The sequence below is a fragment of the Trachymyrmex septentrionalis genome, unplaced genomic scaffold (assembly GCF_001594115.1).
Source record: "Trachymyrmex septentrionalis isolate Tsep2-gDNA-1 unplaced genomic scaffold, Tsep1.0 scaffold30, whole genome shotgun sequence".
In the NCBI taxonomy this organism is placed as follows: Eukaryota; Metazoa; Arthropoda; class Insecta; order Hymenoptera; family Formicidae; genus Trachymyrmex; species Trachymyrmex septentrionalis.
The window spans coordinates 102,436-123,603 of NW_017305463.1; the positions used below are offsets into that span (position 1 = coordinate 102,436).

Below are 21,168 nucleotides of genomic sequence, written 5' to 3' on the forward strand. Positions count from 1 at the left end.
TAATAAATCCTTCTTGTACATGGAGTTTTACTAATTATTACTAACTAGTAGTTAAAAACAACTGCTTAAATATTACACTGGAATCTTAAGCATTAAGATTAGTAAATTCCACCGAATTAAAAATCTGGTTCGTTCCAGAAGCTGCCAAACAACATCCAATCCATACGGTTAATATTATATTTAAAGGTATTCTTAGCGATAGAATTTGTAGGAATCCTCAGCTCAATGGAATGTGATCACTCCTCCAATTGTCTCGCTCTACTGTCCACTCTCCACTCGCACTTCAAGGCAAGGACAGAGTTCACAATTGATAGGTAGATGTAAGAACTAGAATCTGGGCCTGAGAAATAGGTAACACTGCCTTCATTCAGGAGAATATACTGCTTTGGATCAGTAAAATTAAAAATTGTATTGTTATTTGCACTGTTAGTTTTGCTGCTCCACGCAGCATGATGGGCATTGATGGAGAAATCATTCCCGAAGAAAGAGATTCCCGAAAGATCGGATAAATTGTAAAAAATTCATTCATTCATTAGCTTTAATATTGTTATTCTGTGAAAGTCTATAGCATAGAGTGATTTCTCCCATCGAGGAAGAGACATACACAGCGCCCATCTCAAGAGCTTCTAGAACGAAATCCAATTGGATTTTGAAAATTACGTCCTTCTTAATAAGAAAGCGATACTACCTCATTGATTGTTTAGTTAAACCAAACCATCTCAAATTCCCTCAAGAGAAGGCTGATCCGTTTTAAGATATGTTTTTGTAATCATAAAAATATTTCAGTCTACAGCTCCAATAACTTATCTCTAAGGCCACGGCAAGATTTTAATATTATCCTGATTAGACATTGTATAAAAATTAAAATAGATTATATAATAAAGTTAGCTTTTAAAGTTATTTTTCGATCGAGTGCTTAAAATCTTACTCTTACTGTTGTATATTTTGATGCCATTCGTTAGGGCTAGGGAAGAGTGTTTTAATTGATCCATTGTTATCCCAGAATAAGCCTTAAAGTTAGCTTCGTTCTTATTTGTGATGTCCTTAAAAGTAGCTTGTTGTATATTTTCTCTCTGATTCTTTGATGTGTCGGATTCATCAGTCCTCTCTAACATAATCGCTGCATCAGGAATGACTTTGCTGGACGATCCTGCCTGCGATTCGTAAGAAATCAGTCGAAGAGCTATGTCATTGGGGGAGAAGCTTTTGTCCCTACTTCCGATGAAATATTTGCAATTTTCCTTTTGGTTCTTGTAGAATTGATTACTATTCTTTAGTCTCTCACCAACGTAGCTTAAATCCTCTTTATAAATAGAATCATGCTTGCCATTAATATTGACTGACATCCTCCTGCCATGTAACGTATGTTGTGATCTTCAGGCGAAATTTACTGATACTTGTTGATCTATTTCTTGACTAAGATTCACTCCTTGTAAATTCAAAGACCTCAGATGCAATCTTCGAGGAATGGCAGTGCGTTGATTGGATACTCTGCTTTTCAATCAATTTCTTTGCTAAACGAGATGGAGCTCTTATCTTGAATTGATGGATTCCTCGTTCGATGTCCCCTCAATTTCCATCTTGTACACTAGCGGTTCTCGCTCGCAAGCGCGGCAGAGGACGATGGGTCAGATGCAGACGCAGTATTTATCTAGGTTATTTATCACTTTCTTGTGAATATTACTTCGAGTTTAAAGCCGCAGCACAGACTCTTGCATAACGCATAATGCATAGTGCATAAGCGAATCAATTAATCAGAATCTTTTCTTTCCTTCCATTCTATGGAAAAGAAGTATTTCGATTGGTTGATTTCTTTATGCACTATGCATTATGCTTTATGCAAGAGTCTGTGCTATGACCATTATGCCCATTTCTACCAACGTAGATTAACTTTAATCTCGGTTCAACTTACTCTTTGTCTTTATCTAATTCTAAAGATTAGAAAAAGACAAAGAATAAGTTGAATCGAGACTAAAATTAATCTACGTTGGTGAAAATGGGCATTAGTCTGACTACTCTAACTACGTCCGAAAGCAGACTTAGCAATCCTGGAAACCAGGATCGTATCCTATTCTTCACTTAAGGCTCTTGACTACTCAGTCAAGAACTCTGCGTTGACGGTGGCGATACAGAATCAGACAGTGGTCTGGCGAAACCGATAGCGACACATTTAAGCACGAACCCATGTCCGTGTGCTTGCTGCAGCGCGCCAAGAGTGAACGAGACAGCGAGTTCTTTCTCACATTAATCACTTGTTTCAAGCGAACGAAAATGCTTTCTCGGCAATCTCGGTGGCCCTAGGTATATCAATAAGGGGGACGTAAATAACATATAAGTTTTAATAAATTATAGTAATAGTGTATCCCTGCCATTAATCCAGAATAATATAAATCGTATTAAAATGCAATAGTTTATGAGATATTTAATTGTTTACGATTTTTTATGCGCGTTATATAAATAGTATACTTCCCCTTTTTTTCATAAACTCGAGTAGCAAGAATAATTCAATAAAAGTAGAATTTTACCGGAAAAAAATTATAAACCAGCATTTCTTTTCACGAAAATCTCGAACATACACATTTTTTTTCATCAGAAAAAAATGTGTGTGTTTGAGACTTGAGACTTATGAAGAAAATATGCGAGAAAAAATTGAATAGTTGCAAAAAGCATATTTTTCGCTTATAAAACAAAAGATATTAATTATATGAAAAAAAATTAATACAAAAATGTAGGTATTCGAAATAACTACAAAATAAGACGTGGAACATTAAAATCGATCTATTAGTTTAGTAGAAAAAAAATGAAAAACATCGAAAAAGACCTTTTTTCACTCGCTCTCTGTTCATTGAGATTTAAACCCAAAGCTTCGAAATTCTCATAAAAGCCCTCGTAAAGACGAACAAATCTAGTCCTGAACAAGTCTGACATTTTCATTAATTTTTGCAAAAAGCCAGTTGTTTACTAAAAACCTGTCTGAGGGTGTACGGAAATTTCGCCAGGCATTAGGTAAGATTGAATGGAAAGGGGAAGGGGTGCAAGAGGCGTGGGAGGAGTTAGAGAGAGAAGTAATTGGAGCGGTAGAGTGGAGAAGTAAGGTGAGGAGGAAAGGGATAGGGTGGTGTCCATGGTGGGATTCAGAATGTAGGGAGAAAAAGAGAGAAATGCATAAGGCGAGGAGAAGGTATAGGAAAGAACAGGTAGAAGGGCGGCATGAAGAGTTTGAAAGATGTAGGAAGGAATATAGAGAGTTATGCGAAAAGAAACAAGAGGAACAAAAGAGGAAGGAGGAAAAGGAGGTGGAAAAAATAAGAACGGAAGCAGAAGCGTGGAAATTCATAAATAAGAGGAGGAAGAAAAAGGAGAATGTATGCGGAAATATTAAAATGGAGGAATGGGTAAAGCATTTTATGGAAGCTCTAGGCGGGGTGGAGGAAAGAAAAGTGGAGGTGGAAGGAAGAAGGGGAATAAATAGGACGGAAGACGAGGGAATAGGAGAGGAGGAGATACAAAATGAAGTAAGAAGGTTGAAAAAGGGTAAAGCAGCTGGGATAGACCAGATAAGAAATGAAGCATGGAAGGAAGGAGGAGAAAAAGTGGGGAAAAGATTGGGAGAGGTGCTAAAGATGGTATGGGAGGGGAGAGGATTTCCTGAGAGATGGAGGGGTGGAGTGGTAGTTCCGATATGGAAGAGAGGAGAGAGAAAAGAGCCGGGGAATTATAGAGGGGTTACAATGACGAGCACGGGATATAAAATATACGCGAATATCCTGAATCGAAGATTAGTAAAAGAAATGGATGAACAAGAAGGGTGGTGCAGGACGCAAGCTGGTTTCAGGAAAGGAAGAGGTACCGTGGAGAATGTAAAGATATTAAAACATATAATAGGGAGGAAGATAGAAAGGAAGAAGAAAGTGTGGGCATTCTTTATGGATCTGAAAGGAGCTTTCGATAGAGTGGATAGGAAGGTGTTGTGGGATATGATGAGAAAGAGAGGAGTGAGCGAAGGATTAATAGATAGAGTAAGGGAGGTTTATGAGGAGACTTGGTGCGTGGTGAGGGTAGGACAGAAAATGTCAAAAAAATTCTGGGTGGAGAATGGAGTGAGGCAGGGTTGCCCGATGAGCCCGACGCTCTTCAATATATACATGGCGGATATTGAGGAAGAGTTAAAGAAAAGAAATGGAGGAGTTAAGGTGGGAAATGAGAAGGTATGGTCAATAGAGTACGCGGACGATATTGTGTTGATAGCAGAGGAAGAAGAAGGTCTCAGAGATATGATAAGGGGGGTAAAAAAGTACTTAGCAGAGAAGAAATTAGAGTTGAGTGTGGGGAAGTCGAAGGTGATGGTCTTCAGGAATAAAGGAGGGAGGGAGAAGGAAAGATTCTGGTGGTGGGGGGGAGAAAGAATAGAAGAAGTGAAGGAATACAAATATTTGGGATACGTAATGACTAAGTGTGGAGGAGAAAAAGAGCACGTAAGAGAGAGGATAAGAAGAGCAAGAGTGGCAATGGGATGGATATGGAGTTACGGAGAGAGAAAATTTAAGGGAGATGTAAAATGGAAACTAAAACTCTTTGACAGTATAGTGAAAGGAATTTTATTTTATGGGGTAGAAGTGTGGGGATATAGGGAATGGAAGGAGGTGGAAGCGGTGCAGGAGAAATACTTGAAGTGGATTTTAGGTTTGGACAGGGTAACACCAGGGTATATAGTGAGGGAGGAACTAAAAAGGAATAAACTGAGGGTGGAAACGGGTTGGAGGGCTGGAAGGTTTGAAGAGAAATTAGAAAAAGGGAAGGGAGGAGAAATAGGGATGAAATGTATGGTTGAGAAAAGAAAAGAGGAGAGGGAGAAGAAGAGGTGTGAATGGCCAAGGGAGAGTTTAGAAAGGGGAAACTATTTATGGAGGGGTGGTATGAGCGAGCTTGCGATGAGAGAATGGGGAGAGAATAAATGGGAACGCTTGAGGGAAAGAGACATAGAAGTAGATGAACAAGAGAGAGGGGAGGAAGTGAGGAGGTCAAGGTCGTGTAAGGGGTATGAAAGGGTGAATGGATTACCAAGGTATATATGGGTGTGTAAGAGAAATGAGGGGAAGAGGTTGGTAAGGATAGCTAGGTGGAGATGTGGGAATGAGGAAAGAGGGAATAGGTATTGGATGAGTGAGGAGGAGAGAAAGTGTAGGTTGTGTGGACGAGAAAGAGAAACAGTTGAGCATCTGAGGAGGGAGTGTGACTATGTGAGGGAAAAGGGAGAAAGAGGTGTGGATGTATTAAATGAGGATGGGAGAGGAATCGGATGGATGAAGATGATAGAGAGGTTGAGAAAAGAAAGAGAAAGAGAGAGAGAGAAAGAGTGAGTGAGTGAGTGAGTGTAGATGGATGTCTATCGGATGGATATTGTATATGGTAGTGAAATTTTTTAATGTCTATTTGTACTGAATAAGATGTAGTGGAATTGTAATGGAAGTCATGTAAGCACTTAATGTGGATGCATAAATAAATACATACATACTAAAAACCTGTCTGCGGAAAACTTAATTTCATCATCTTTGAGCAGTAGCAATTTACAGGGGTGTTCTTCAAGAATTGAACTATTACGTACACTTAATAACAAAATGATTTTTTGCAGTTAAACTATTATAAAACGCCTTTAAAAAGTGGGTATCTTTTTCCGTGGAAAAAAATGGAAATAATTTCATTAATATGTATTATATCAAATAGTCGTGTGAAGTATTCGAAATCTGATATTTTTCTACAAATTTAAAAAAAAAGATTACCCTCAAATTATTAGGAGCTGATATAATAATTTTTTTTCAAAAAATCACTGCTGCTCTAGTTTTTAAGATTGAGATTTTAAAAAATAAGTTCTGTCTGGCACCAATTTATCAAGGAAGAATTGAATTTGATGTTAACAAAATCTCGAATTGTAACCATGAAATTTTTAGTTTAGAAAATTTTTTCTTTTTTGAATTTTTATTTTTTTAGTTTATTACTAAAAAAATCACGTTTGAGTATGGAACGCATGTTTGATTAACAAAATTTAAGTCACATTAGCTATGTTTTTTTATTTAATATGCTGTAAAAAGTGCCCAATTGGACAATTAAATGTACGGAATTATCAGTTCAAAATTATTTTTGTGAATTTAATTGCATATGCAATAAGACATATGTAAACAAATAATTAATAAATAACAAATTTAAATCATATTAGTGACTTATGTTTCTTTATTTAACATGCTGTAAAAAATATCCAATTGGACAATTAAATGTACGGAATTATCAGTTCAAAATTATTTTTGTGAATTTAATTGCAGCTGCAAATATGACATATGTAGACAAATAATAAATAATTTGCCAAATGTTAGCGTAACTATTAATGATATAACACTAATTTTCGTAAATATAAAAGTAAATTAGTGTTTTATGAAAAATATATTTTGCAACTATATTCAACAATTACACTAACATTTGGCAAATTATTTATTATTTGTCTACATATGTCATATTTGCAGCTGCAATTAAATTCACAAAAACAATTTTGTACTGATAATTCCGTACATTTAATTGTCCAATTGGATATTTTTTACAGCATGTTAAATAAAGAAACATAAGTCACTAATATGATTTAAATTTGTTAATCAGACATGTATTCCATACTTGAACGTGATTTTTTAGTAATAAACCAAAAAAATAAAAATTAAAAAAGAAACAAAAAATTATAAATTTCATGGTTACTTGCGAAGCATTTGGTTAAGCTATTTGTTTATATCTCAAATATGCACGAATCGCTGAGCGGATCGATCTTCCTCACTCGACTGCGCGCCGGCTTCCCTCCAGGGTTTTGTTTTGTTTGAAACTTTTTTTTTAAACAAATGTTTAAAACATGTTTTAAACATCAGATTAAATTAAACATTTTTCTTTTAAAACAATTAAAAATAAATGTTTAAAATGTTATTTTTAATAATGTGTTTTTAATACTATTTAATAGAGGCGAAGGTGATTATCCAGTTACATTTTACACGATAACTTGGTTAATAATGAATATTTAAGTTTAAAACTTGACAATTACATTTATTAAAATGTTGTTGAATCGATTCTGAACTCAAAATTACGAAATATTTATTACTTAGGACGCTATAAAAATGTGGCAACATTGCATAATGGCGAATTGAAGAGAAACATGGATGATAATGTCCATAAAAATAGTCTTAAAAAGTTAGTTTTGTTTAGAAAACAGTAGTTTGGTTATAAAATTAACAAAAAAAGTAAAGTATATTGCAGAATGTATGCATGTATAAACAAATGTATACATATATATGTATACATATGACTTTATGTATACAGGTTGGAAAATAATGATAAATCTTTCACATAGGAGCAGAATGGACTAAACTAAGAAGAAAAGTCCTTTATCATTTTGCAATTTTCGCAATAATTAACAAGATATTAATTGTTAAAAATTACCGAAAATTGATCTTTAATTATTTTTTACTCGAATACTATCAATTTTACTAAAAAATTGCAAGAGACAATTGTTAATTTTTTTTTTGATAGAGCTCTAAGATTTAAAAAAAAATTTTTTCAGAATTTTTTAATACCGTATTTTCTTATATTGGTAAAAATAATAAAAGCAGTACTAAAAAATAGATAAAAAATTCTGAAAAAATTCGTAGTTTTATGAGAAAAAAATAAACAATTTTTGTCTTTTGCAGTTTTTTTGTAAAGATAATATTCGAGTAAAAAATGATTAAAGACCAATTTTTGGCAATTTTTAACAATTAATATCTTGTTAATTATTAAATGAACATTTCAGGGTTAGATTCGTTTGTCTTTATGAGAGCTACATTTTATGAGAATTTTAAAGATTTTATATATATATATAACTTTATTGCTTTCCACATACAGTGCTCGCAATGGACTTCCTTTTTCACATCTCATTATATTGTACAAATTATTATTTACATTTGACATTTTTACACAGTCTTAAAACTATCCATTCATTTCCTCACTCCCTCACTCCCCCCCCTCTCTCTCTCTCTCTCTCTCTCTCTCTCTCTCTCTCTCTCTTTCTCTCTCTCTATCTCTCCTGAGACGCTCTATCATCTCCATCCATCCGATTCCTCTCCCATCTTCATTTAAAACACACACACCCCCATCCACATTTCTTCCTCCTCTCTCCCTCACATACACGCACTTATTCTTTAAATGATCCACATTCTCTCTCTCTCTTTCACACAATCTACACTTCCTCTCCTCCTCATTCAGCCAATACTTATTCCCCCTCTCCTCATTCCCGCATCTCCATCTTGCTATTTTCACCAGTCTTTTTCCCTCATTTCTCTTACACGTTCTTATATACATCGGTATCCCATACACTCTCCTATAACTCACGCACGACCTAGACGCTCTCACTTCCTCTCCTCTCTCTTGTACATCCACTTCTATATCCCTTTCCCTCAGGCACTCCCACTTATTCTCTCCACATTCATTCATGGCTGCCTCACTCATGCCTCCTCTCCATAGATAATTCCCCCTCTCTATACTCTCTTTTGTCCATTCCCTCCTATCCTTCTCTCTTTCACTCTTTCTCTTCTCAATCATGCACATCTTCCCAAATTTCCCTCCCTCTCCTTTCTCTAATTTTTCTTCAAACTTCCCTGCCCTCCATCCCGTTTCTACCCTTAGCTTATTTCTTTTTAACTCTTCCCTTACTATATAGCCTGGTGTTACTTTTTCCAAACCTAGGATCCACTTCAAATATTTTTCATGAATCGCTTCTACCTCCTTCCACTCTCTATATCCCCACATTTCCACTCCATACAATAAAATTCCTTTCACTATACTATCAAATAGTTTTAACCTCCATCTTATATCCCCCTTAAATTTTCTCTCCCCATAACTCCATACCCATCCCATAGCCACTCTAGCTCTTCTCACTCTTTCTCTCACATGTTCTTTATCCCCTCCATGTCGCGTTATCACATACCCTAAATATTTATATTCTTTCACTTCCTCTATCCTTTTCTCCCCCCACCACCAGAATCTCTCTTTATCCCTTCCTCCCTTATTTTTAAACACCATCACCTTGGATTTATCGACACTCAATTCTAACCTTTTCCCCTCTATGTACCTTTTTACTCTCCTTATCATGTCTCTTAATCCTTCTTCTTCCTCAGCTAGCATCACTATGTCATCAGCATACTCTATTGACCACATCTTCTCATTTCCCACCCAAATCCCTCCATTCCCTTTTTTTAATTCCTCCTCGATATCTGCTATATATATGTTAAACAGGGTCGGACTCATTGGGCAACCCTGCCTAACCCCCTTTTCCACCCAGAATTCCCTTGATACGTTCTCCCCTATCCTCACGACACATCTCGTCTCCTCATATACCTCCATAACTCTATCTATTAAACCCTCACTCACCCCTCTTTTTCTCATCATTTCCCATAGAACGTTCCTATCCACTCTGTCAAAAGCTGCCTTCAGATCTATGAAGAATGCCCATACTTTCTTTTTCTGTTTTAACTTTCTTCCTACTACATATTTTAAGATCTTAACATTTTCCACTGTCCCTCTTCCTTTCCTAAAACCAGCCTGCGTCCGGCTCCATCCACCCTTCGCATCAAGCTCCTCCACTAACTTTCTGTTTAAAATATTCGCATATACCTTATACCCCGTACTCGTCATCGTCACCCCTCTATAATTCCCGGTCTCTCTTCTCTCTCCTCGTTTCCATATCGGTACCACTACTCCTACTCTCCAGCTCTCTGGGAACCCTTCCCCTTCCCATACCCCCTTTAATATCTCCTCCAACCTTTTCCCTATTATTTCCCCTCCTTCTTTCCATGCCTCATTCTTTATTCCATCCATTCCTGCTGCTTTCCCTCTTTTTAACCTTTTTATTTCATTTTTTACCTCTTCTATCCCTATCCCCCCGTCTCCTACCCTATCCACTCCCCGTATTCTACTTCCCTCCTCTTTTCTTTCCTCGACTCCTCCTAAACTTTCCCTGAAGTACTTGACCCACTCTTCCATCGTAATCTCTTTACATACTCCCTCCCTTTTCTTCCTCCCTTTGTTTATAAATTTCCATGCTTCCGATTCTGTCTTTATATTTTCTACCTCTTTTTCCTCCCGTTTCTTCTGTTCCACCTCTTTCTCTTCACACAACTTTCTATATTCCTTTTTGCACCGTACGAATTCTTCATGCCTTCCTTCTCCCTGTTCTCTCCTATACCGCCTTCTCAATCTATTCATCTCTCTCTTTTTTTTCCTACACTCTGCGTCCCACCACGGACTCCATCCAATCCCTTTCCTCTTCCCCCTTTTTTTATACTCCACCGCCTTATTAATTTCTCTTTCCAACTCCTCCCATCTCTCTCTCACCCCTCCTCCTTTCCATTCTATCTTTTCTATAGCCGTCCTGTACTTTCCTATACCCTCCACTGACCAATCCTGTAATCTTAGTTCTTCCCCCCTCCTCTCTTCCTCCCTTTCATAATATGTCCCTAGCTCTATCATAATTGGCTGATGGTCTGACTCCCCCCTACACCCTACTTCAAATCTCCCTACTCTCTCCCAAGCCTCCCAGTTCACTATACCCAAGTCAATAACTGACCTCCCTCCTCCCTTCTCATATGTCCACTCCCCCTTCTCATCCCCTTCCTTAACTCCATTCAGAACCATCCAACCTCTTTCTTCTACCACCTCCATCAAATCCCTTCCTTGTTTGTTCACTACTTTATCTTTAGAGTCTCTACTAGCTTCCTCCTTTATTACATCTCCCTCTGTACTTTGTCTATTCCACCCTTCTTCTCCCCCTATTCTTGCATTAAAATCCCCTGCTATCATTAAAATTCCCTCTTCCTCTTCTTTAATCACCTCTTTTAGAGCCTCCAGACCTTCTTTTTGTCCCTCCCTATTATATACTATTACAAATCTCCACCTCTCCCTGTCTATAACCACTTCCCTTTCTTGAATGCCATCTCTCTCATCATACCCAATTTCCCTTTCCACTAATTCCCTTCTCACTCCAGTCACAATTCCCCCTTTCGCTCTTCCCATCTTCCCCTCTCTCCTAGCTACCTGGCACTTCCAGCGCCATCCTTCTGGCATTTTATCTTTCATCTTCTCCCACCCTCTTTCATCCACCCACGTTTCTATCAACCCAATCACATCAAAATCTTTCAAAAATTCCCAGAACTCTTCATCCTTCTTTTTTAACCCTGCAACATTCCATACCACCCCCCTTACCCTTTTCCCTCTCCTCCTTTCACCCCTTTCTATTTGATTTAATCCCTCTTTTTTCTTATTCACACTGCAAGCACTCTTTAAAAATTCACTTCACACATACATCTTCTATCGTTCTCCCACACATACTCTTTTCCATTCAGCCATCCCCTCCCAAACCCTACTTTCACACGCATACCTTTATCTCTCTCCTTCTTTGCCCACACCCTAATTGCACTCTGTCTGTCTCTTTCACTCTTCGTCATATCATCATCCACATACACTCTCGTACCTCTCAGTTTACTTTTTTTCTCCATTATCATTCGTTTATCATACATGCTGTTCAATTTTGCCACTATCATACTCTCATTCTCTTTCACTCTTATCATATATGCATCTTTCACATTTATTTCCCTCTCATACACTCCCATTTTCTCAAACACGCCTGTCATTGCCTCTCTTACATTTACATTTCCCCCTTTTACTTCTACCCCTTTTATCACAATATTTAATCTTCTCTCTCTTCTTTCTTGATCTATGTTCTTCTTCTCCATCTCTTGCACTTTTTCTTTTAATTCTTTTAACTCGTTCTCTAATTTCTCTCTTGCCTTTCTTTCTTCCTTTCTTATTTTCTCAATCTCCTCCTTCATTTCCTTTTTTAGCTCTCTCTTTATTTCCTCTCCTTTTTGCTCTACTTTGTCCAGAATTTCTTGTTTAGCTTCCTCCAGCAATCTTCTCATCATCTCTTCTATTTTCTCCATTCTAAATTCTGTCTTTTCTTTTCGCTCCTCCTTCGAATTCGCGTTCTCCTTTTCGATCTTTACCCTCTGCTTCTTCTTTTCCTTATCCTCCTGCTCCGAATCGGAACCGCTACCTCTATTGCGTTTTGATAAATACGAAACAATACTACCGCTCGCACTGCTGTCCCTTCCTTCTCGCCCCAAACTCTCCGCCCTAGTCCGTCTGCCTCTCCTTCCTTTCCCCGGCCCACTCTCGTCTTCCTTCTTCTTTACCTCTATTCCCTTCGCTACGCTTGCGTTCCCCCACTTGTCGCTCAACCACTCATGCACCTTGTCCCCACCAACCTCTGCCGACCCGATTAAAGTTTCGGCTTTCTCTCTCTCTCTCCCAGCTCTCTCGCTCATTCCTCTCCTCGAACCTCTCTCCTCCCCGGGCTCGTCACTGCGCGCACGCCGCGATTACTCATGAATTCGTTCGGTCGCGAGAATACACACTTCCTGTCTAAACTTTCTCTCTCTCTCTCTCTCCCTATCTCTCGTCCTCACTCACTCGCTGGCGATTTTATGCCCGCGCTTGCGCAACTAGGTTCCCGACCGCGTGTTTGCCACTTTGGTGTTTTCAGGTTAGGATGTTCTTTTTCCTCTCTTTCACTCGCCCTTCTTCTAGAAAAAACGAGCTACTTTTTGCTTAGTTCCGGGTTTTACGACCCTCGTCGTCTGTAACAAAAAACTCCCCGGGGGGAAACTCTCTACAGCACCTTTGGAAAACTTTTACACTCTCTGATTAAACTGCGTGTGTCTCTACTCACCTCGCAACCGGAAGTCCATGAGAATTTTAAAGCTTTGCGTTTAAATCTCAATGAACAGAGAGCAAGTGAAAAAAGGCGTTTTTCGGTATTTTTTATTTCTTTTCTACTGAACTAATAGATCGTTTTTAATGTTCCACGTCTCATTTTCGAATACCTACATTTTTTTATATCGATTTTTTTAATATAATCGATATTTTCCGTTTTATAAGCGAAAAACGTGCTTTTAGCAACTATTGAATTTTTTTCGCATATTTTCTTTATAAGTCTCGAGTCTCAAAATGTTACGTCCAAACTCCGCGCGCATGCGGAGTTGAGGGGGTGAACGTAACGAGGAACCGAATTGTTAGACCGATTTGGTCGCGTCCGGGCTCCGGACCGCAAGGGAGCCGTGGGGAAGGACCGACGCAAATCGGGAGGCGCTTCGCTTCGTCCTGAGGCTCCTAACGAGCCGGGGGTCGAACGGAGGACGAAGCGGAATCCTCTGCTCGTGCTCCGCTAAACGGACACACGAGTCGGACGTACTTCGAGAAAGGGCCCAAAACTGGGTCAGTGTGCCGAGAGGGGCGCACTTTAACGCCAGCTGTGCCAGTACGGCCGTATGCCTTGGCTTTCGGTCATGGAACTTAATCCGAGTGACCGGGGAGAAGGCTAAGTGCAATCTCGGGCGAGCTTAAGAATACGAGGAGGGGTTTAGTTTAAATGAATTACCGGGAAGTAAATTTTATAATAATATAATTAAGAAAAAAATAAAGTTATACATATTTTAATTACAAAAAAAAAGAAAAAAAATATAAATATAATTTTATCGGGTAATTACAATTTTCGTTTTCTTTTTATTACAATAATTAAATGTATTCGAGAGTGTGTGTGTGTGTGTGTGTGTGTGATAGGAGAATGGAAGGGAGGAAAAAAAATGAGGGGAGGGGTGCTGTTAGTACAGGACAGGATCATATGGGTTGAGAGAAAACAGATCGAGTGGGACGAGGGACGCCACTGGGACCGAGAAAAGGCCGTCGGATCCTGGAATCCTTACGACGACCAAATCTTGGTTGGAGGGGGAGGAGTGCTCCATGAACTCTAAGAGTTCCTGGGCATCGTGGAAAAGATGGGGGAAGGGAGCAGCGGGAGAATACCCGTGGTGTAGGGTCGAAGGGGTGGTATCGACCTGAGGGGGTGATGGTGGATGCGGGGGGATATTAACTGTAGGAATAGGGGATGGGTTGGAAATCGGGGAATAGGAGATCTCGAGGGGGGGAGATAGGGTGTCTATGGGGAATTGGATAAGGGGAATCGGTTGAATCGGTTCCGATACTGTCTGTTGCGCTAGGTGAAAAGTCCGGGCGCGGGCGGCGAATCTACGCGATCGGCGGGCGGTTCTCGTCAGGCGGCGGCGACGAGGGGCGAATGGACGGCGTGAACGCACTAAAATTTTTATAGTTTTTAATGGGTCCCAAAAAGCAACAGGGAAAGACGGGGGGAGGGGACCAACCGATATTAAATAATTTTGACTTACTGATGATGTAAGATGGCCCAACCGCGGACAAGGTGGCGTCAGATGTTACTGTTAGCTTCAACGGACTTCTTCGATTAGGAAACAGGCTTTTGAATTAGCTTGAATCGCGATAATACACTTGATCCCACTGACTCTATCGGGAACTTCGAGTATCGCGACCAACTCACTGATTCTATCGGGAACTTTGAGTATCGCGACTTATCGCTCGACAAGTACAAGTCCGGAACTTAGAGAAAAATCTGGTATCTCACTGACTGTAAACTGGCTGTCTATATCAACTGACTGTGAACTGACTCGGGGGTTGCGGAATCGCGATTTTTATACTAATCGCCGCAGATTACTCAAATTTGGATTGGTGGAATAGGTTTCGTTAGCTGGGAGTAGGATTTTCTTTCGCTCTTAGATTGGTCAAGTTTTTGGGGGAGGAAAGATGTTGACAGGAATCGATAGAGTGGGAAAGTGAAACTCCAAAATTTTATGACCCTAAGATTTATGGGGAAACGTACGTTTCGGGCGCCGAAATGTCGCGGACGCATCGTCGCCACGGGACCACCCAGAATCTACCCCTGAACGTCGCGTGCCGTTTCTTAAATTTTATAATTACGAATTCGCGAAAATCGTTCGCGACTTGATTGTTAATCTTGGCGTTAATCATTGATTTTTATCTCGGAGCGACATTCATGAGGAGATAACGGATTCTTAGTTTTTAAGATGAAAAATAAAAAGGATAGAATATAAAATTTTAGAGCTTCGAGGAATTCGAGATCTTTATGAAAGAAAAGAGTCGCGTGAGTCCGCCGGACGTAACACAAACATACACATTTCTTTTTTGATGCCTTTCGAGACTTTCGTGAAAAGAAATGCTGGTTTATAATTTTTTTCTGGTAAAATTCTACTTCTATTGAATTATTCTTGCTACTCGAGTTTATGAAAAAAGGGGGAAGTATACTATAGGTCAATCGGAAAGTTCCATCTTTTTTTTTACAAAAATGATTTTATTTAAAAAACAAAATGAAAAAGTACCTTAATCAAAATACTGTCCATCGTAAGCGATGACTTTTTCCCATCTTTCGGGCAGTAAGCGAATTCCGCGGCGAAAGAATGATTCATCTTTGGAGGCTATCTACTCAGAGACCCATTTTTCGACGTCTTATAAGAATTGAAATGTTCCTCTGCAAGTGCGTGTGCCATCGATCGAAACAAGTGATAGTTGGAAGGGACACAGTCTGATGAATAAACCGCATGAATAACTAGCATTTCCCAGCGAAGTGCTTTTAACATTTCCTTGACAAGTTTTGTGATGTGAAGCCGAGTGCTGTTATGAAGCAAAATCATTTTATGCTATCTCGTTTTATATTCTGGTCGTTTTCCGTGCAATGCTCAGCTCAAACGGATAATTTGTTCTCGGTAGAGGTCCCCTGTAACTGTTTGACCAGATTTATCACAACTATACATTCATTAACATTCAGTGTTCGTGGATCATCGAAGTAGTAATTTCCATATGATTACGGAGGTGATCAAGCAACGCGAATGGTGGTGCGCATTCGAATAGATGATCGTTTCAAAATACCATAAAATTAATTCTCATAATATTTCTTCATAAGACTCTGATAAGTTTTCCTTACAGGGTCCTGATAGTTTTTCTTTAGGGTCCTGATAATTTATCCTTATTTCTTAGGATATTGATAATTTTTCCTTATAGAGTTCTGATAAACAATTTGTTACATATCATACTGGGCTCAAGTGATCTAATCTAATAAGGTTCGATTAATTTTAGCATATACTAATCTGGTCCTTTTTTGAACCCTAACAATTTTCTGCATGGGATGTCATATATCTATTATCATCTGTTGCAATCTTTTTTTTTAATAGCGACAACCAATGTCAGTAAAATCAACATTTTTCATTTTCCTCATGTCGGCTCTTGCAAAAGTATATTTATGTGCATGGCCAGCCGATTATTTGTTAAGTGCAGTAAGTTACGTTTATATGTATACCAAAAACAGCTTGATAGAAATTAATAAACTAAGAATATTCTCTCTCTCTAGAGCACTGATATTGCACATGCTGTATATGATTCGATATGGTATGAGAGGAAAGTTGATTTCCAAAAAAATTTTGTACACACTCTATTGCGTGCGCAACATCCTATAACTGTAAACGTACCTTGTATGCTACCGACTGTTTCATTAGATTATTATGCCTCAGTGAGTCACCCATTTTATCTCATAGTATTTTTGTTAATTATAAAAATATTTTATATTATTTAATAGATGTACATGTTTGAGATATTGTCATTTTTTTACTTTTATTTGAAATATAATATAAATGAAAGATTATTTATAAACATTTATACATGTTTTTACCAGGTGTACAAGTATGAAATGCGGATTTGAGGAAACAGATGGCGCATCAATGCAATGTGTGGTATAAAGATTTGACTGTTATGCCATTTTGAAGTGCCATCAACAAGTGTCAGACGCGCACGAGTGATAAATTGAAAAAGTGTTTGCATAGTGTTGTGTTGCTGTGTTCGATATGTCGAAATTTATACCAAACAAAGAGCATTCGCGGACAGCATTAATTTTTTGTTTTCATTTGAAGAAAACTGCTGCCGAATCATACCGATTACTTTGAGAAGCTTATGGTGAATATGCTCCATCGCGAGATGGAGATGGATACGTGTGAACGATGGTTTCGGCGTTTTAAAAGTGGTGACTTCGATGTTGCAGACAAGGAACATGGAAAACCGCCAAAAAGGTACGAAGATGTGCAATTGCAAGCATTGTTGTACGAAGATAATTCACAAACACAAAAACAACTCGCAGAGCAATTGAGCGTTAGTCAACAAGCTGTTTCCAATCGCCTACGAGAGATGGGAAAGATTCAGAAGACCGGAAGATGGGTACCGCATGAGTTGGACGGCAGGCAGATGGAGAGGCGCAAAAACACATGTGAAATTTTGCTTGCACGATACAAAAGGAAGTCGTTTTTGCATCGTATCGTTAGTGGGGATGAAAAGTGGATTTATTTTGAGAATCCCAAGCGCAAAAAATCATGGGTAGACCCAGGCGCACCATCCACATCGACCGCAAGACCGAATCGCTTTGGCAGAAAGACGATGCTCTGTGTTTGGTGGGACCAGAAGGGTGTGGTCTATTATGAGCTGTTAAAACCTGGTGAAACGGTTAATGCTGGACGCTACCAACAACAATTGATCGATTTGAACCGTTCGCTGCTTGAAAAAAGACCAAAATACCAAAAGAGACAACACAAAGTCATTTTTCTTCATGACAATGCTCCATTACATTCGGCAAAACCGGTTCGCGACACGTTGGAAGCACTCAGCTGGGAAGTTCTACCCCATGCGGCTTACTCACCAGACTTGGCTCCTTCCGATTACCACTTGTTTGCATCGATGGGTCACGCACTTGCTGAGCAGCGCTTTGGTTCGTACGAAGATGTGAAAAAATGGCTCGATGAATGGTTCGCGGCAAAGGGGGAAGATTTTTACTGGCGTGGTATCCACAAATTGCCCGAAAGATGGGAAAAATGTGTAACTAGCAATGGAGCATACTTTGAATAAAGCTCTTTTTATCATTCTTCCGAATTTAACGTGTTTTTTTTTTAAATCCGCATTTCATATTGGTACACCTGGTATTTGTCGCAAGTAAAATTTCCTGTTTTTTATAACAAATATATAAATTAATTTTTTTATATCCGTTTATTATTATTTATATACAAATGACAAAATTTATATAATTCTTTTTATTAAACAATGTAATTGTTTAAATTATTTAAATTAAGAAGATTATATTTGTAATATTTTAGTATGTTTCAACTGCCTTTTCTTATCTGGCTACTTTTCGAATTATACTTGAAGAAAGCGATGAGGATTAACGAATTGACGCTAATACGATGAGACTACATTTGTTCAAATTGTATAAATATGTTTGTGTAATAATTGTATATTTATTAAGTTTAAAGAGCGTATTTCTGAATAAAAGTAAAATCACGTTCATTGACTCCGTTTCTAAATCAAAATCATAGATTGACGTGATCATCTTTACACAAAAAATCATAATATATAAGCTGTGTCTTGAAAGTTGAAATTCTAGTCCTAATGAGTATAAAATAATTTATTTTGAATAATAAGTTCGTAAGATATTGTCTGTTAGATTTAAACACATAACATTGATTTTTCTTTAAAAATCGATTATTGTTTTTTTAATAAAAATAATCATATGTGCAAATTATGGTATTTCGATTCAGAAAATAGTGATTCAAAATAAATTACGGTAAATACTTATGTGGAAAAGGAGCATCACCTCCAATGACCATGATCTTGATATGTATGTTGACCCTGAGTGATCTCCAACAGGTTTTAGATGGCGGTTTGTTAAAAAGTTATTAACAAAAAAGTTTGAAAAATGATGTCTCTTTTCTACTAGAGGAAACAGAAATTTTCTGTTTTAAAATATATTTTACGACTTTCTACGTGAAGCGAAGGCCATCCAACATTACAATATGGTGAAAGTCGCTTCGCGTGGAAAGTCGTATACCCGCCCAGACGCACTTTTGGTCAGTGTAACCGATAAACTTATGTAAAAAATGTAAGGTTATATATGTAAGGTTATAAAACCAAATCCTAATAGGCACGCGCCTAAAGGCTTACTCTCTGTAATTTTTTTTCGATAAAAAAAAGTGAAGGTGAAAAAGTGACCTCCCCTACAAAGGGAAAGGTGGGGTGGAAGTCGCTTTGCGTGGAAAGTCGTACATCCCGAAGCAGGGGAGATGGGGTAGAAGTTGTTAATAACTTTTTAACGAATAGAGAGAGAGCGGCCTAAAACCTCTTGACGATTACTCATGATCTTGACAACATATGTCAAGCTTAAGGTCATTGGGAGTGGCGCCTTTTTTCTAAATATATGTATATTTATTCTATATTTTACTTTCTAGCATTATAAAATAGATTAAATTTTTTTATTTTGACAATTAGGTTTAAGTATTTGTAATAAATAATAATATATAATAATTTAAATGAGAAATAATAAATATGAAATAAGTTCACATTAGTTGCTTTGTTATTAAATATAAATTTAAGATAAAAAATATATGAAGAGAAAAGAAAAGTTATGACGATTATACTACGATATTATGTGTAGTTTTCGATATTTATATTCTGAGATCGTAAAAGTTTTTCATTCTGTTTAAACATTATAACATGGCTATTTATTAGTGGCTATATATAATATAAGGTTGTAAAAATTGTATTTCAGTTTTGTAGATAACAGATATTTTTACGGATGTGTATTTTTTATACATAATTTTGAGAAGTATGTTTTGGTACTAATTTTGTAACTTTAATTTAGCTTGGAGATTTTAAATGTGGATTTCAAATCATATAATTGAATTAAATTTTGAGAATGTGTGCATGTATTTGACATATAAAGTTATACTATTGGGTACCAGCATGATACTATGGGTACTAGTTGGTAATATTCCATATTCCCTTTTCTACTTCACAATCTTTTCTCTTTCAGTTTTTTAAAATTATATTCGTTCTGTATATCCGAAGAATTTCTCTTTATAGTATAATTGATATCGCTTATATTAATGGCTAACAAAATACTTTTATAATTATGTTACACGGATATCAACGTGAGTTATTAAAAAAGATATTGTAGAATAGTATTTTATAATCTACTTCCTTGCTTTATTTACATATGTATGGTATACATTAGAGTGGTTGTTATTTTAACAATTTTTGAAATTTTATTGAAACACCCTCCCAAAGTGAATCAATATCTCAAAAAAAAATAACACCTATATTTTTTCAGATTTTTTTGAACAATTTTAATCTGTACCACCGGAGCACGGGTTTGCGGAAAAAGACCTTTGTGGACAAAATTCGGCCGACATTATATTCTAATTCTTAATTAATTAAAAAAATTTTTTTTTCTAATTTGCTCGTAATTGAATGAGCTATAAGATCATTTTGTGTAAATTTTGACTACGCTTCAAATTAAAAATTGCCGATCTCATATTTGTTATCGTAAAATTTTGATTTTTTCTGCTAACTTCATTGGATTTGCAATTTTTACTTTGGATTATAATCAAAATTTACGCAAAATGGGCTTTTAGCTTATTCAATTTCGAGTAAATTAAAAAAAAATTAAATTGATTAAGAATTAGAGCGTCTGCCGAATTTTGTTCACAAAAGTATCTTTCCGTCTATCTGTGCCTCAGTGGCATGGGTTAAAATTGTTAAAAAAATCTAAAAAAAATATGGTGTTATTTTTTTGAGATATTGAACCAGGGGATATTTCGATTAAATTTCAAAAATTGTTAAAATAACAACTATTCTAATATATCTACATGTATATATAGCAAAGGCCTGTGGAGATAGATTTTGAGTAGAGCCTACTATCAATTTTTGATTGCAAAAAGGCAACAAAATTGTGCACAGAGTTTATATTATCTGACATTGTGAGCAAATTGCTGTCAGAAATATGACAAAACTAGACATGCCAGCAGATTGGTAACAGAAACCGAGCAAAGTCCTGCATATCCTGATGATTTAGAGTAGAACCATGGTGGAAGTAATATTATTTCCAACATAAGCAGAACCTGATTTAAGCAGATTTGCTCAGTTTCTAAATACTACCAATCTGCTGGCATAGCTTGTCAGCAGACTTCGTCGACAAATCTATAGCTGGACACAGATGGGACACAGCTATAATTTTGTAGTCAAAATCTGATCAAGTTTGCTATCAATTTGGCTCTAAATTACTAATATTTTTTATTAGGGTACATATTTATACTTATTGCAGAATATTTAATATATGTATATATATATATATATATA

At 37.2% G+C, this 21,168-nt stretch overlaps 1 protein-coding gene across 1 annotated transcript in view; it reads left to right on the top strand.

Moving 5' to 3' along the window:
* LOC108749561 (odorant receptor 43a-like) overlaps positions 1-20,889 on the top strand; it is a 27,560-nt gene extending 6,671 nt beyond the window's left edge. Inside the window, exons 4-6 of the mRNA XM_018488337.1 lie at positions 16,173-16,274; positions 16,349-16,507; positions 20,809-20,889. Of these exons, the coding sequence (XP_018343839.1) occupies positions 16,173-16,274; positions 16,349-16,507; positions 20,809-20,889 (342 nt within the window). The remainder of the gene's footprint in view (positions 1-16,172; positions 16,275-16,348; positions 16,508-20,808) is intronic.
* The last annotated feature ends 279 nt before the right edge of the window (positions 20,890-21,168 follow it).